We start from the raw sequence: 17,925 nt of genomic DNA, 5'->3' as shown, positions 1-17,925 counted from the left end.
AAGGTATACAGAAATAAATTTAAGACTGTCATTTTTAGGCTATTGATCTTTAGAGCAAAGATCGAGCGTTTATGTTAACAATTTCGGGAGATACTCAAGTCAACGGTTGTGAACGCCCTTGAGCCAGAACCGCAACCTTTCTGTTTGACCTGTTCAGTTGTTGAAATGTTGCATACATAAATGTCACGGGATTTACAAATCACGTGACTAAAAGTAGTTTCGCTGTCGGGGTAGCTATTTGATTTTCAGGGATAACAGATAAACAACGTAAACACATGTAATTTCATTTTGCTGAGATAAAAGTCCGACCAAAGCCCAAGGGAATATCATACTTTCATACATAGCCAGCTGTTCGGAAGAACCGCACGTTTCCAAAGCGACCACAAGTTCTATACCCTCCAATTTTGATAGGATATTAGACCTTAAGATGTCACATCTTGTACCTCATTTATTATGCGCATATGTATTTCTTGGCTGGCCAATACAGCTGGAGGTCTGATCTTTTTTGTCCGATTTAGAACCATAACTTAGACATGCCTCATGTGTTTCAAATTGGGAACAACGACATAGACCTATATGTGCCCATAGTTCTCAACATGTACACTCCAGTGATACTTCTTAATGACCACATTTCCCTGCCCCATCAAGACTAATACTCCTATTACAAGTGGGGACTATGTCATTGTCAATGACTTGTTTCTTGACATTTGCTTTTGTATGTAGGATCTGCTTGTTCCTTTGCTATCGAAGTTGATATGCATCTTCCTGAAGTTGACCTTATTTACTTTCATCATTCTTGCTTTTCTGGTTTAGATATTTCTTGAATGGACAAATTTAAACTGAATGTGAGCACAATGTCCTTTACGCTATTTTTTATACTGTCTCTCCAACTTTAGATGAATCATCTATTGACATGGAGTATGTAGATTTACTGTTAAATCCAGAACGTTACACTGGCTACAAAGGATTCTCACCAAGGAGAATATGGAACAGTATTTACAAGGAAAACTGCTTCAAGTAAGTGAGATTATTTTGTTAGTCCCAGCAGACAAAGTCCAAGGGACTTATGGTTTGGGTTCCATTCATCTATGCGTCAATGCATCCATCTGTCTGTCCATCTGTCCATCCATGCAGATATCTCAGACACTCCAGACCTAATTCCTTTCAAACATGGTATAAGGATAATACCGGTACACTATGGCATACAAACGCATCGCCATTATTTCTGGTCTGGCATGCATAGGTATAATTTGCATAATTAGTCTCTCTTTGAGAGACTGTGGCAAATTTGATGAAACTTTTTACTAATATTGGTCACACAGAGCTCTAATAACTCACAATTAGATATGTAATATTGTGATAATTTGCATATTTAGCGAATTAAATTTTCATTAATCTGGTAATATGTCAAGAAATGCTTACTCAAGTTCATGAAACGATATGCAGTTGTTCATTCTTATACCACATTCCATATACATTCAGCTGGATCATGTCACTTAACGTAGTGACGCAGGATCAAAGGTAAATTTCATCAATTTTTTATTTCTAATTTCACAAGAGTTCTTTCTTTTGCCAAAAAGTGTTGGGTCACATCGCACCAGGAAATTCCTGAAATATTACCAAAAATGGCAAACTATCAGCTACACAATGTGCCTTTATTTCCCTTTTGTCTTTACAGTTGCTGATTACCTAGCAAAATATCTTTTATTTATTCTTTAATTCGAGAATGTCCTCATAAAACCAGAGGAAAAAACAAAAAAACTTACTCAACAAGAAAATAAAACAAAATAAGACATACTCTTCACTTGGAACACAAGTACAAAAAGTTTAAAAACAGTCTGAGAAAATCTTGCGCCAAAAGTTGCTGTGTCGAATTATATCAAAAGATAAAGCTGCTGTGATGAGATGATTTTTGCTGTCATCAAACGAAAGTAAAAATTAGAATGGGCCATCAATTGTTTACTTTGAAATGTCATGATGCAATGACGGACAAAAGTTTCTGAAATACTCAATCGGTGTCTAGTGCCCAACAATATTCTAAAACGTTATTATATAAAACTTTGACATCATTGATACATTTCTCAGTGTAAGTACTCCAAAGATGGGAACAGTACAGAGCAGAACAATATGCCTTAAGGTGAAGTACTACGAATTACGTCAAAATTAATTTGTGGTGTCATTTTCTTGAAACTTTGCACAAAAATTCTTGGAAGTTGTGCAAATGCATAAATGAAATAAAAAATGGGGGTCACCACGCTTGTTTCTATGGAAACGGACGTTAAAATGGCGTCGTTAGAAATAAATAAAAATGATATAATTCACTTAAACTAAAGAAAGCAATTATAAAACGCTTAGCAAATGAGTTAATTTTTATAAATACCAAGACTTAAGATCCATATCTATCGAATGTAAAGTTTTCATGATGTTTGTGAAGAAATTTTAACATAAGTATCGATTACAAAATGACGATATCGAAATTATATCACTACATAATTTTCGAACTTTCTTCCTGTCGCTTTGAATGGTGTCATTTTGACAAAACTTGGCGAATAAACTCCTGACATAATACCATTTAGTTTACACTTTTAATAAAAGGGTGTCACCACGCTACTTTTTACAATATCTCCAGGTGAATGGGTAATTTGCGCCATATAAATGGGAGAGAAATGTTAATTTTTCGCTCATAGTGAATAAAAAACGGCTTCCTAGGGGGTCAAAATATGACAAGGTTATAGGTCACATGTATTTCTAAGACACTAGGTCAAAAGATTAGGTAAAAGCGCAATTTCAACAATGACAGGTGATGTTAAGTACATGCGCTACAAAATAACCCATTTGCGGCAGGCTGGAGTTAAATCTGCGCAGAAACGTTCAAAAGCGTGTGCGCGTCCGAATTCGTCGCCCTTTACCTTAAGAAGGCATATTTTAACTGAAGAAGAACATTTATAGAAAGTCCTAATCAAAGAGTTGGCACTTGCATAGAAACTCCTCATCTGTCGCTTAATAACATCAACGTCATTTCCTAAATTATTTAACATAACCCCAAGGTACAAATGTTTCTTTACAAAAGTAAGAACAGAGCCATTTCAATACACATGAGGAATGCGAGTGATTCCGCATTGCTTTGGCATTACAAATATACACTTTGACTTATTTGCCTTAAAGACAATATCGTGTGAAGATGTATAATTACTACAAGTTTTAAAAAGTCTATTCAGACCTTTAACAGACGGACATATAAGGACTATATCATCAGCATACCGGTACATCAAATGGTTGAGACAATGTCCTGCAATGTGACAACCTATTTTTAGTCGTCCGGGGGGACTTATAGGTTTGGTCATGTCCGTCCGTCTGTCCGTTCGTGCGTGCGTCCGTTCACGCAGATATCTCAGAGACGCCTGGAGCGATTTCGTTCAAACTTGGTAAAAGGATAGTACCCTACCTCGTACAGATGCACGTCGATTTGTTTCACAATGCGATCAAATTTGGCCATGTAAGAGGACTTTTTAGTTTTCACCTCCATAGACTCCCATGTATAAGGCAGTCCATAGACTCCCATGTATAAGGCAGTCCATAGACTCCCATGTATAAGGCAGTCCATAGACTCCCATGTATAAGGCCGAGAAAAATAAAAATTTAGTTTCTCATCGTATTCATATTGCAAAAAGGATGCAGTGACAGAGTTTTTAGTCCCAACAGCTAAAGTCCAGGGGGCTTATAGATTGGGTCTTGTCCGTCTGTGAGTCCATCTGTGAGTCCATCCGTTCACGCAGATATCTCAGACACTTTGACAAAATGTCACGTGACCTTGGTGACCTTTGACCTCGAATATACATATTTGTCCATAACTCAGTAACCATAAGTGCTAAACCTTTCATATTACATGGTATGATGGGACACCCTATGACGCCACATATTGCACCTCATTAATTATGCGATAGAGCTAGAGGTGTGATTTTTGGTATATGGGGATAACTTAGCAATACAATTTTTTTTGACAAAATGTCACTTAACCTTGGTGACCTTTGACCTCAAATATACATATTTGTCCATAACTCAGTAACCACAAGTGTTACACCCTTCATATTTGGTATGATGGGACACCTTATGACGCCACATATTGTACCTCATTAATTATGCACATATCTAATTTTGAGAGAGCAAATAGAGCTAGAGGTGTGATTTTTGGTATGTGGGGATAACTTAGCAATACAATATTTTTGACAAAATGTCACGTGACCTCAATGACCTTTGACCTTGAATATACATATTTGTGCATAGCTCAGTACCCACAAGTGCTACACCCTTCATATTTGGTATGATGGGACACCTTATGACGCCACATATTGTACCTCATTAATTATGCACATATCTAATTTTGAGAGAGCCAATAGAGCTAGAGGTCTGATTTTTGGTATATAGGGATAACTTAGCAATACTATTTTTTTTGACAAAATGTCACGTGACCTCAGTGACCTTTGACCTCAAATATACATATTTGTCCATAACTCAGTAACCACAAGTGCTACACCCTTCATATTTGGTATGATGAGACACCTTATGACGCCACATACTGTACCTCATTAATTATGCACATATCTTATTTTGAGCAAGGCAATAGAGCTAGACGTCTGATTTTTGGTATATAGGGATAACGTATCAAGACAATTTTTTTTGACAAAATGTCACGTGACCTCAGTGACCTTTGACCTCAAATATACATATTTGTCCATAACTCAGTAACCACAAGTGCTACACCCTTCATATTTGGTATGATGGGACACCTTATGGCACGACATATTGTACCTCATTAATTATGTGCATATCTAATTTTGAGCGAGCCAATAGAGCTAGAGGTCTGATTTTTGGTATATAGGGATAGACTATGGGATAGAAATTTTTTGACAAAATGTCATGTGACCTTGATAACCCTTTACCTAAAAAACACGATTGTGTCAATAAATAAGTAACCACAAGTGCAATGTCCTTTATATTTAGTAGGATGGGAGACCTTATGACAACACACGCTTTACCTTGTTAATTATGTCCATATATAATTGTGGGCAAGCCAATAGAGCTAGAGGTCTGAATTTTGGCATATATAATTAATTAGCAAAACATTTTTTTTTTCGAAATGTCATGTGACCTTGATGACCTTTGACCTTGATTATGCATATTTATGCATAACTCAGTAACCACAAGTTCTTTACGCTTCACTTTTTGATAGGATAATAGACCTTAAGATGTCACATATGTATTTCTTGGCTGGCCAATACAGCTAGAGGTCTGATCGTTTTTCCCGATTTAGAACCATAACTTAGACATGTATGCCTCTTGTTTCAAATTGGGAACAATAACATAGACCTATGTGTCCATAGATCTGAACATATACACTCCAGCGATACTTCTTAATGACCACATTTCCCTGCCCTATCAAGACTAATACTCCTATTACAAGTGGGGACTATGTCATTGTCAATGACTTGTTAGTTTTACATAGCAAGTTGCTTAAGTTATTCATGTATATTTTAAATAAATGAGAGGATATTACACCTCCTTGTTTAACACCATTGTAAACATGAAAGGTTTCAGAGATGACAGAGCCCCATCTGACACAAAATTCTTGGTTTCGGTACCAACATATTAAGATTCTAAAAATATACAGAGGAACATTCCTGTTGAGTAACTTACGAAACAGAGTCCAATGATTGACTCTGTCAAACGCCTTTGTGGCATCTAAAAAGCACAAGAAAACTGGACTGTTATGACAATTGTAAAAGTCTAAAGTTTCTTTCAGAAGAAAAACAAATGTCTGTAGAATGGTGGGTCTCAAAATCAAATTGATGATCACTGGTATCAAGATATGTTTCACATCTGTGCAGCAACAAAAATTCATAATGCTTAGAAATTGCAGTACCATTAGCAATTGGGCGATAATTCCCAGTAAATGTAACATCACCAGTTTTATCCCTGACAATGGGAATTAAGATTGTGTCTATGCAAGATGGCAAATCTTTGCTCACAGTATAGGGGTAGCCTATGTGTCCATCCCCAGGAGTGGGTAGGTGTTTTGTTGTATTGCTAATAAAGGTTGTGACAATCTTGCGTAAATGTTTTATCAGCATGCTGCTTCTATTATCTAACCAGTTTGATTGCCTAATTCGCCAAGCAAATAAGGTAGTAATTTAGTCTATTATCTGATGAGTTTGAGTGCCTAATTTGCAAAAGTAAGGGTAAGTTACTAATCTGTGGAAACTGTCACCAGATTATCACCGGATTAACTTTGACAAAGTCAACAACGAGTGCACCAGCAAGGTATAACTGAAAAAAGGGGAGAAACTCTCTAAAGCCGTGTCCAGATGTGGTCCGTAAAACTAGCGGACACTTTATATTCATTTATTCAGAAAACAATCAGGAGGCAAAACAAACTTGAATATTCATTTGTAAACGAACACGTTGGAAAGGAGGACTTCCCAGGAATGCGTGGTATGTGTTCAACACACCTTGCTAATGTATCGGAGGTGTGTTTATACTCTTCTGGCTGACCTGGCAAAAACCACGTTGGTCGACTTGCCTAACACCGCATCGAACTGAATCAGACTTTATGGGTATACTGAACAATTCTGTGTAAGTCAAGAACAAGAACAGAAAATGGTTTATTAGCTCTACATTCGTGCTCGCCTTCAACTTGTTCAGATTATCAACTGCGTTCTTGCAATACGTACACTTTCGTATCAGTCATTTTTCTAAATAACAAAACAAGACATGTTTTATGTATGACCGGTTGTGTGCTCTACAATAAGCTTACAAGCAGGGTTGTCGGTTTGTGACTGCGACCCTGCCTGCAGATTTTAAACTCCGCGGTATTTTGGTTTGAATTTTTCAATTGACCCCATGTGATGCCTTAAAACAAAAACAAGAAGAGTGGAGTGTTCTCTCTGCAAATCAAAAAGCATTTTGAACACGAAGGATATTTGGATATCTTGACTTCAACATTACTAGCTACGCAGCTCGAAAGTTATTCTCGGAAACAGGACGGGAACATTAGTCAAGAAACCGGCTTTTCTTTCTCAGAAAGGATGCAATGTACTGCGTACTGCTTATACTCCCTTGGGTCTGAGACTTACGCCCTCTCGGCCATAGCCGTCATTGAGCTACCAAAAACACGATAGTTCAGTCGCGTGAATCTGTGTGTATTTTGCTACATTAATTTATCAATCCTTATATACTCAACTACCTAACGCATCAAACAAGGGTCACAGTCAGGTTCTTAGGACCCTCTCCAAAAGACATAATCGATAAGTGTCGTGGAATGATTTTCATCAATGTGTCTTCGCATATCAAATCGACAAGTGTATTTTGTAACTTCAAAGATTTACATCCTTCACTGTAAACTTACATCCTTCACTGTCAAGTTGTTTTTATACATTGTCAAAAACACATTTGCGGAAAATCTGACGTGCAAGGGAAAGACATAGCAACCGAGGGAAGCACAAAAAACAGTGCATCCGCATTTGTGTCCGATGTACACATCTCTGTGATTCAGTTTCTCAATCGACGAACCCTACGTCAAATTGTAGTGAACTCCGAGCACAGTCCCGCATATATAAGATATTAAGAGTGTGCCTGCGTGAGCGTGTACACGTTCAGTTCGCTCCTGCAATCTTGTATATTTTTCGATTATTTTGCATCTGCAACCGCAATGGTGCTGTGGAAAGATTGTGGTACATCTCAGGGTGTTACTCTGTGCCAAGGTGACTTGGATTTGTGTGCGTCATGCAACAAAAAGCGATTTCATGCTGATCGAGTGGTGGAAGACGAAGCCTCAGTAAACAATGGAGGTGCTGACGTGTGTTACGACCCTTTGTTATCAAGTGGGATGACCAGGCATCGGGGTTTGAGAAGTTCCAGCTCACAGCATGAGAAGGTTCATTCTGACGGTAATATAATAATTAACGAACTTCCGTGCTTCGCAGTGAACAAAATGGACATACTGCCCTTTGAAGTCATCATAAAGTTGTGTGTAGACGCATTTGATGATCGTGACATTGAAGCCGCCAAACGATTACTGTATGACATGTGTGGAGATTGTAGTTCGCATCGATTTAAACGTCGACAGGGTCTGAATAAATCCCAGTCGAATGTATAAGACATATTGACTCTCTTACATGAGATTGAGCCAGAAAATATCCCATGTTTTGTTGCAAAGGACCTGTCAAAATTACCTCCTGTTAACTTTGATCACATCGATGTGTCTTCACTGTTGTCAAAGATGAATCAAGTGAAGCAATACAAGTCTTAGTCACAGTGTTTTTAATGCTGGTCAGTGATACTGGACGTTGGCTGACAAACAAAATGTGAAATGATTAAATAATCTCTGTCTCTATCATTGGGTCCAATTGACTTGGGTCCAATCGGTGTGGGGTCCAATCGACCAGTTGCCAAGCTAGACATTGACAGTCTCAAACAGGGCATTGACAGTATGTCAAGACTTTATTTGACTACGTCTGACGATATACGTGAACTTAAAGCTAAAATGTATGGTTTTAGTCCAGAAAAGTGTACGACGGCAGAAACAGGTAGACCAAAATCTGATCTCTCCGTTGATGATTCCAACATATCTATTCAGAGTAAATTGCCCATTGTTGATGCCCCTGACGCTGATCAACCACCTGGTGATAGCATGTCTTCGGTTGTATGCGAGTATGGTGTTAATGAGCAAGAAAACCCTGCATTGCAACAACAATTGAAATTGCCAACTGAAAGCAGCCAGGATCAGATGGCCTCTGCTAAGAAAATGCCTGAAGATGGTGATAATGATGGTTTCACAACCGTGACATATTCACATTGAAGGCGCAGACACCAAAGTTATGCGGATGTGGTTGTCAGCAGTCAGACTATCAACTCACAGTCGTCGTGCAAAATTGCCAGTGCACCTTCTTCATCAACAAGGAGGAACTTAATCGAACCAGCACCACCAACGACCCAGGTAACAAGCCGTTGCAAGTATATGCTTGGAAAGAGAAAACACAGTGGTCTTATACCAGCTACACCACAAAAGAAACGTGTATTCGTGAGTAGACTGAGACCGGACACTAATGCTGAAAATCTCGTCAGATAAATAAAAGATACCATGCATGTCGATGTTGCTGATTGCGAGAGACTTCCGACAAAATACAACTCATACGCTTCTTTTTGCGTCTCTGTTGACTCAGATACTTTTGTGTCATTGATGTCTCCCGATGTTTGGCCAGAAGGCGTGTTAATACGTAAGTTTTACCAACCTCGCAAATCCTAAATGGACGGTCTTCGTATTGTTTCATATAACTGTCGGTCAGTCAAGAACTCGCTAAAGACTGTTATAGATCTGTGTGAATCTCATGATATTTGTTTGTTACAAGAGCATTGGTTAACCAGTGATAATGTGTCTTATTTTTACAAAGATTTTGATTTTTACGGTGAGTCCCCTATAGATACTAGTGAAAAACTTTTAATTGGTCAACCATATGGGGGTGTTGCTATTCTATGGCGTAAGTCCATTGGTCACGCTGTCAAAGTAAGATCTTTTCACAACAATAGAATCATTGGAATAGAAATCAATTATAGTAAGAGTAAAATGTTAATTCTTTGTGTATATCTACCAACTTGTAGTAGAGAAAACTACGATGAATTTACTGATTGCTTAGCAAAAATCCACTCGATTGTTCAAGCGAATGATTGCTACTGTAGTATGGTTATTGGTGATTTTAATTCAGATCACAATTCCTTATTTGGTTCGTCATTACATAATTTTTGTAATGACTGTAATTACTATATTTCCGACAAGCTCTTTTTGTCTGACAATTCCTTTACATATGTTAGTGATATGCATGGCTCCACGTCATTGTTAAATCATTGTATATCTATCTATTGCAGTCACCAATGTATAAAGTCTATGGAAATCTTGTACGACATCATTTTGTCAGATCATTTTCCACTTAGTATTACATGCAATGTTGCTATCTTGCCATCGTGTGACTCTAGTAGCTCAGACATTCCTTATTGCAAACCAGGGTAGAATTTAAACTGGTCTAAGGTCAGCATCAAACAACGTGATATGTACACTGCTGTCTCAGACAGACTTCTTTCAGATATTAGTATTCCTATTGATTCATTATGCTGTAAAGATATTCAATGTAAAGACAAGAATCATGCTGACTGTATTTCTGAATTTTATGACAATATCATTAATAGTTTACATTTTGCTGGCACTCGAATTAGCTCAAGTACCGAAAATAGTAAAAGGACGGTCTAAAAATAGTAAAAGATGTGCAGTAGTTGGTTGGAATGACCATCATAAAAGAGATATATGAAATTGCCCGTGAAGCATTTATATTATGGCGTGAGTCTAGTAAACCCAAGCATGGTCCACTATATAGTTTTAAACGTTGTACTCATGCTCGCTTTAAGTATGCGTTACGGACGTGTGGAGCTAATGAAGAGCAAATGAAAGCAGATGCTATGGCCAAAAATCTTTTTGGTGGAAATCACAAAAAATGTTGGCACTCCGTTAATAGTAAAAAGAGTTCGTCCTTGCCAAACAACGAGGGTGGCTGTACTGGTGAAGCTAATATTGCTGATATGTGGCATAACCATTACCATGGCGTTTACAACTCAGTGAATACGACAGATAACCAGAAGTTTGTGATTGATGTTGTTGAAAAGTGTACTCTTGATAATGATTTCATTGTTTACCCTAGTGACATTTGCGATACCATAGGGAAACTACAGGCTGGTAAATCTGCAGGCCCTGACTATCTTTCAGCTGAGCATTTTATGTATGCTAGCACTAAAGTTTCAATTTTACTCAGTATGTGTTTTACGGCGATGTTTGTGCATAGTGTTTGCCCTAGTCGTCTTTCCGATACTGTTTTAGTTCCTATCATAAAGGACAAAAACAACAATATCAATGACAAAAGTAACTATCGTCCGATTGCAGTTTCAACAGTTGCTTCTGAGCTCATGGAATTAATTTTACTTAGATATATTGAATGTTTTCTTGAAACGTCACATTCCCAGTTTGGTTTCAAATCTGGTCACTCGACCGATATGTGTGTCTTTGTACTTAAAGAAGTAATCAATTACTATAGAAAGCATGGCAGTAATGTCATTGTCACTTTCATGGACGCCTCCAAGGCATTTGACAGAGTCAACCATTGGGTTCTTTTCAAAAAGTTGATTGATCGCAAAGTACCAGCGCATTTTGTCAGATTACTTCTGAGATGGTATCGAACTCAACAGACTTTTATTCGCTGGGGTGCATGTACCTCCAGTGGTTTTACTTCTCCAATGGTGTAAAGCAAGGTGAGATTTTGTCACCAAAGCTTTTTAATGTATACATCGATCATTTGAGCTTTTTGGTGTCTAATTCCAAAACAGGTTGTAACATTGGAGAACTTTTAGTCAATCATTTAATGTATGCTGATGATATTTGTCTTATTAGTCCGTCTGTCAAGGGAACTCAGAAGTTAGTCAATATTTGTAGTGACTATGGTGATACTCATGATATTTTACTTAATAACAAAAAGACCAAATGTGTGTGTGAGATGCGATTCTTCTGTGATTCGTCAAATTCCTTCTGTGTATCTCAATGGAGCTAAATTAGTGTTTGTCACAAAGAAGACACATTTGGGTTTTGTTCTCAACAATCACTTTCGTGATGATGACGATATTGAGCGACAGATGAGATGCTTTTATATATCAGCTAATATGCTTATGACAAAATTTTCTCGATGTACTTTTGAAGTCAGGAGTGTTCTTTTCAAAACATATTGTTATCAATTGTATGGCGGTCCAATTTGGATGAAATATTCTGTTAATATTATGAGGAAATTGAAAGTTGCTTATAATAATGCTGCTCGTTTTGTTTTGGGCTATGATAAATGTAGTAGTGCAAGCTCTATGTTTATATCTAACAGAATCAATAACTTTGATGCCTTGCTACGACGGCAAATTTATGGTTTAAAGCAAAGACTTCTGAGAAGCAGTAATGATATTGTACGATGTGTGTATGATTCATTTTATTTAAACTCTGAAATGATAAAGTTATGGAATAAGCTTCTTTTTGTATAACTTTACCAAGCTGTGTATATTTATCACCAGATTGTCTTTTTGCTGATATATGGACAATGAGTCCGAAATAAAGTCTATAATATAGGTGAGCCAGTGGTCAGATGATGTTGGATTGCATAAACTTTGAAGTCTAACATCCTTCACTGTAAAGCTGGGGTTTTTATACAAAACACCCACATTTTTGGGAAAGCAAATGTGCGAGGGAAAGACACCACGATCGCGCGACTGAGTCCGACAGCGGCGCAAGAAGTGTTTCCCTGCAGTCAGACATACAGTGTGCTATATCATGCATTTTTAAAGCATGTCAAAACATTGACATAAAAAGATATGTCCAAAAGTTTTTTCTATATATATATAGTTATTATATTGTTACGCAGGGTTTCACGCAGGTTCAAAAACTGACATAAAAAAGATATGATGTCCAAAAATTTTGCTATGGCCTAAACATCCCCGTTTTTTTTCGTTTGATAAGACTGTGACATCAATATCTCCCCAAAGTATAGATCAACCTGGCTGAGTATTACTGTTCTACAAAACATCTCGTCTTGAAACGAATGAGGATATTAGGCATGAAAAAACTTTTACCGACTAGTCAGTTTTTATGCTACAAGCGGTGAGTTCCTTCCCTGAAACAATTACTGGCTGTTTTCAAAAGCACATAGATTGTCATGTCCATGTTTATAAACACCAATGAGCTTGACCCTTGAATCGCACATCCAAAAGCATCGTGGGTAATTTGTTTACCTCTATTGATCTTGTGAGCTTAAATCCAACAATCTCAAGGTCAAAGGTTTCTAGTTCCGGCTTCCGGTCTGATGGACCACATCGGTACACTGACTCCACGGCCTTGATTAGCGTTCTGCTGCTCAAAGAAGCAACCGACGAAGTCATAAATGGGCCTGTCCCCATTTGAACATGTCAGAAAACTGTTGGCATTCGTAAAATTGGGAAGTGATTATTATATAATCTGAATCGGAATCATTGCTTGATATGCTGGTTCTATCTCCACCAACCATACCATCTACATCTGTACCATATACAACAGCTGCCTCATTTGATGTTTCAGCAAACAACTGTTTCTGGAGACAAGTTAGTGACAGGTACAGCTTCAATACCATACAGCAGTTGCATTGCTATGGAAGAAAATTATCATATAGAAACACTTAAGGAATACCATGACTTTTTCATATTGAACGCATTTGGTATGATGTGCTTTCTCAGATGTTCGACACGCTAGTGAGTTCCTATGATAAATTCTGCATGTACATGTAGCCCTTAGTACTGTTATGCGAGTATGATTGTCAATCTATTCCATGAGTATTATGACCTACACATGTATATAGTATTAAATCCACACATTAAGAAATGAACTTGTTACTGGTTACAATAATTTACATTTGAACAGAAGTTTTAAATGGAAATTGTAAGGAATAATAATAAAAAAATTTGAGAGCAGAGCAAGGGGTATCTGCAGGCAGAAGGGGTGATTAATAGTTGCTGACAGCTGGCACATCGCACTGCATAAACTAATTTCCAATACTCAGTTACCAAATATGATTACTTTCCTATAAGCTTAGGGGCGACGTGAAAAGTTCAGGATAAAAAACTTAATTCCCTTTAAGTTTCCTCCAAAACCCCCCATCCCCCCTAGAAACTTAGTTGACTTATATTGAACCTGTTGCCGGGCTCTTTCTATGTAAAGCGAAGCTAAGGATCAGTCAATTTAGGTGTGAAACAAAGTAATGCATCGTTAAGGCCCCACTAGCTGTAACTCTTGAAATTTGTTGACGTCAAGTTATCTACCTATTCTTTCCTCTCTGAAATCTACCCTCTGAAAAGATATGAGCTTTTACTGCATTAGGAAACCATTCCTTTCTGAAACATTTGACATGTAAATTCAAACTTTAACAGTCATTTTGATTTTCTGCCATTTTCAAAAATTGGTAATATTAAAAAGGAATCAGAATATACACTTGTCATAGTTGAAAGAATTCACCCTTATGCATTATAATTTAAACTACTCTGTGCAGTTTATATGAAGGTTTCAGTACAGTACAGATATGTATAGTATCAAGGGTTTTAGCTTTTCTGCATGGGGCTGTAATTTAATGTGTGGGCAAACAATTAATCGCAGTGTAATCTTTATTTTGTTCAAAATTGCATATATAGCCCCGGCAGGTAGTTAATAATAAGTGTATACACACACCTAAACGACTACATTGTCACCAACTTATTTTAGTTTGAAAGTAAAATCATAAAAATAATGTTAAAAGATACAGCTGGTGGGACTTAACATCGGGAACACACTTTAACTTTATGTTTCATCCAATGTAAATACAACATACTTGAAGTTTATCAATGAATGAACAACAACAACAACAACAAAGTCCAGGTTTCTCCATTCAGAGGCATTAAAACTATCTCAATTGTCCTGGTGGTTGTAACAACTCAGTTCACACTGCTCCATTCAGGCGGACTATCCGTGCACCAGAAATGTAGCAAAATATAATTATAAATTCCAAGTGGAACCACAGACAGTAGAGACTACCGTCTATGGTGCAACACTCAGAGGCCAACAGCCTGCATTGTTTACACTAACCAGGCCAGGTGCAGCTATGCACGTGTTAAAACACCTAACCAGGTCAGATACCGCTATGCACGTGTTAAAACAACTCCCTCTGCTGGCTTCAACATGAAAGTGTGCATTTCTGCTCTATTTTTTCAAAATATTCTTTCCCCTGGCAATTTTTACCTTAAATCGATTTGTAGGATAGACACTTTGTTAGGTAAAATCCCCCCCACCCCCAAACTAAAAGAATTAAGTTTTTTATCCTTCATTGAACTTTTGACGTTGCCCCTTAGCTACAAGTTGTTTTCACAGATTTCCGTAATGAAATCTTACATTAACGCCCAACAGCCACATGCATGGTTACTCGCCGGTAGCCATGCTGCATTAATGAAATCATGATGTTGGGTTCGATTTAAAAATTCAAACGCGAATTTCTTGGTAATTATCAGACATTGCTACCATGAAACTTCATAGAAATAAACTTCAGCGTCAACCTCACTGAATGCATTATATTACAATGCCAAACATTTCTAGGGAATTACGAAAACAGAGTAAAATACTTACTGTCGCCGTTCTCCTGAGTGTTGTCCGCCATATTGTGTGCGCCACCAATAGTTCTGAACTAGCTTTTTGGGGTCAGCACTACATGGTCTTCGGGACTGTACAACTTTTCCAGAGTCCGCACATCCAGATAACAGCAATAAACTACCTTGTTGGGAGGTACAGCTACTGTTTAAATGCCGGAATTACAATTTCTTAGGTACCCCTGATTGTGGGGGTAATTTTTCAGTTTTTAGCCAAAAAATCTTGTTCTCTGAAACGACTTCTTGAATTGCTTTGAAAGTTGGTATCCATGTTCCTCGGGATGATCTCTGTCAAGTTTGTATAAATTGTATTGAAATTTTGATATTTGTAACTATGGGGCAATTTTCCCAATTTTTGGACAAAATTTTTTTCTCCAGAAAGTACTCATCTGATAGCTGATATAGATTTGATGTCAATATTTGATGCTTTCTATTTTTAATGAATTTTTTTCTTTCTTTTTTTGCCATTTTAGTAAAAAATCTTTTTCTCTTAAACCAATGGTCGGATTGCTTTAAAATTTGGCGTGGAGGTGCCTTGTGGTAACTCAAAATAGAATTCACCAAACTTATGGCAGAATTTACATATTTGTATTTTTGGGCAATTTTCGCCATTTTTGGTTAAAAAAATCTTCTTTGAAACTGTGCATGCCATTACTTTCTACTTGGGTGTGCAGGTTCCTAGGATTGACCTGAAGATGACTCTGTTAACTCAAAAAGAAATTTGCAAATATTGTGATACTTTTTGCCATGCTTTCAAATGTGGCACACAGGTGAAATGTAGTAGGTCATTCTTTCAAAGTCAAGTACTGCCTGTGTGAATTAGCAGATTATGATTGTGCTGTTCCAGGCTGGTGCTATTGATAGGAATGATGCAAATGTTAGACGGTACTTGATGTTTTAACTGAATTTGACTTACATTGTATGTAACTCTTGTACTGTATAAACCCTATCAATTCACCAAGAAAAAAATAATTAATATGATTTTAAATAATTGAATTAATTAGGAAATCAACAAAGCCAAAATAATTTTAGTGTACAATTATCAGAAAGTTCAACTTTTTTGACATTTCATAGTGAAATGCTTACCATCTTGGAGGATTGAAACATGTAAAGGCAACTTTCCTGAATCCCAACTTTGACATATTCTGAATCGTCATTTATTGTGCTCTGTACGTTATATAAAAGAAATTGCTCATAATAGTTTGTCATGAGGGGTTGGTCAAATAAATAGAAATAGAGAAAGTTCTAATTTCCATTTATGGTTGACTTGGTAAGGATAAAATAAAATTACTTTTTGAGGAAAAAAATACAGTGGTCAACTGATGAAAATACCGATAAAGATAACTAGCTGAAGAGTGGTCAAAGTGATAGGGTTTTTATGGTAAAGCTGGGCTGTAAGATTCCTCATGTGCTGTTTATAGCAATTATGCAATCTGTGTAAACAGTGTAATGAAAGTGTTACATGATTCCTTATAATGCTTTTGATGACATTTAACTTCTTAAGTTTCAAATATTTGTCTCTTCTGTGTGCTTTCTCTGAGTACCTACAGGCTCAACCTATTCAACAGAACTTACTTGCAATGTTAATTTGAAAGTTAAAATGTGCTTGATTAATAGGGTGAAAATACTGATAAAGATAACTAGCTGAAGATTCTTTATAACCTGGCAGATATGCTGTTTTTTATGACGTAAATCTTGATAAGCAAGTCTTGTTTACTTTAATTAGAATGTAATTAACTCTCATTTATATTATTATAAGAAGTAGTATCAAGTTGAACAAGCTGATATTGACAAGCTGGTTGGCTTTTGGAGGTTAAAAGCTGTAAAAATAAATGTATGCACGTATGCATGTTTATGTTTGTCTGCCTGTCTGTCTGTCTGTATGTATGTATGTATGTATGTATGTATGTATGTATGTTTAGTTAGTTAGTATGTGCGGATGTATGTCCGTCCACATTAAAAACTCCTAAAAGTTAGCTAGTATGTGCGGATGTATGTCCGTCCACATTAAAAACTCCTAAATTGCAGCACCTACCATCTTAGTATTTGGTGAACAGGTGCACCCAGGGGTGGAGATGTGAATTTTGAAATAAATATACAGTCAAAAATATGCAAATGAAGGGGAAAAAGGAAAAATCCTGCAAATTGCTAAAACTCTGTAACCACCGGCCAGATTTGGTTGAAACTTGGTATGCAGGCTCTTTATAGTGACTTAAGTTACATTTCTTTAAGTTGTGGTGAAATTTTGAAAGTTGTATTTTTTGGGCGATTTCCCCGTTTTTTGTCAAAAAATCTTTTCTGAAAGCGCTCATCCCATTGCCTCGAAAACTTGTATGTATGATTCTAGGGTTGGCCTCTGTCAGATTTGTTCAAATTGTGGTGAAATTTTCATATTTGTATTTTTGGGGCAATTTTTCCCATTTTTTGTCAAAAAATAATTTTCTCCCAAAGTGTTTGTTGGATTGTTGTAAAACATGATAGTTTTGATTGTAGGGTTGTTTTCTGTCAGATGTGTAAAAGTCATTATGAGATGGAGCATTTGATATTGCTGGGGTATAAGATTAATTTGGACTTGCAATGGAATTTTCTTAGTAATCAACCTATAAGAATGCAGTGTCATGTGTGTACTACTAAGTACTTAGTATCTCTGTAAAATGG

General features: G+C 36.9%; 1 protein-coding gene across 2 annotated transcripts in view; it reads left to right on the top strand.

Annotated features, from left to right (window-relative positions):
• The window catches only part of LOC139144580 (ERO1-like protein beta), a 306,244-nt gene that overhangs the window by 96,346 nt on the left and 191,973 nt on the right, over positions 1-17,925 (top strand). For both annotated transcript variants that reach the window (XM_070715304.1, XM_070715305.1), the window contains exon 6: positions 897-1,017. In XM_070715304.1, coding sequence (XP_070571405.1) covers positions 897-1,017 — 121 coding nt within the window. The remainder of the gene's footprint in view (positions 1-896; positions 1,018-17,925) is intronic.

The sequence above is a fragment of the Ptychodera flava genome, chromosome 11, assembly GCF_041260155.1.
Source record: "Ptychodera flava strain L36383 chromosome 11, AS_Pfla_20210202, whole genome shotgun sequence".
Classification (NCBI taxonomy): domain Eukaryota; kingdom Metazoa; phylum Hemichordata; class Enteropneusta; family Ptychoderidae; genus Ptychodera; species Ptychodera flava.
Note: the sequence above shows the minus strand (reverse complement) of the source record. Positions and strands in the feature narration are given on the sequence as shown.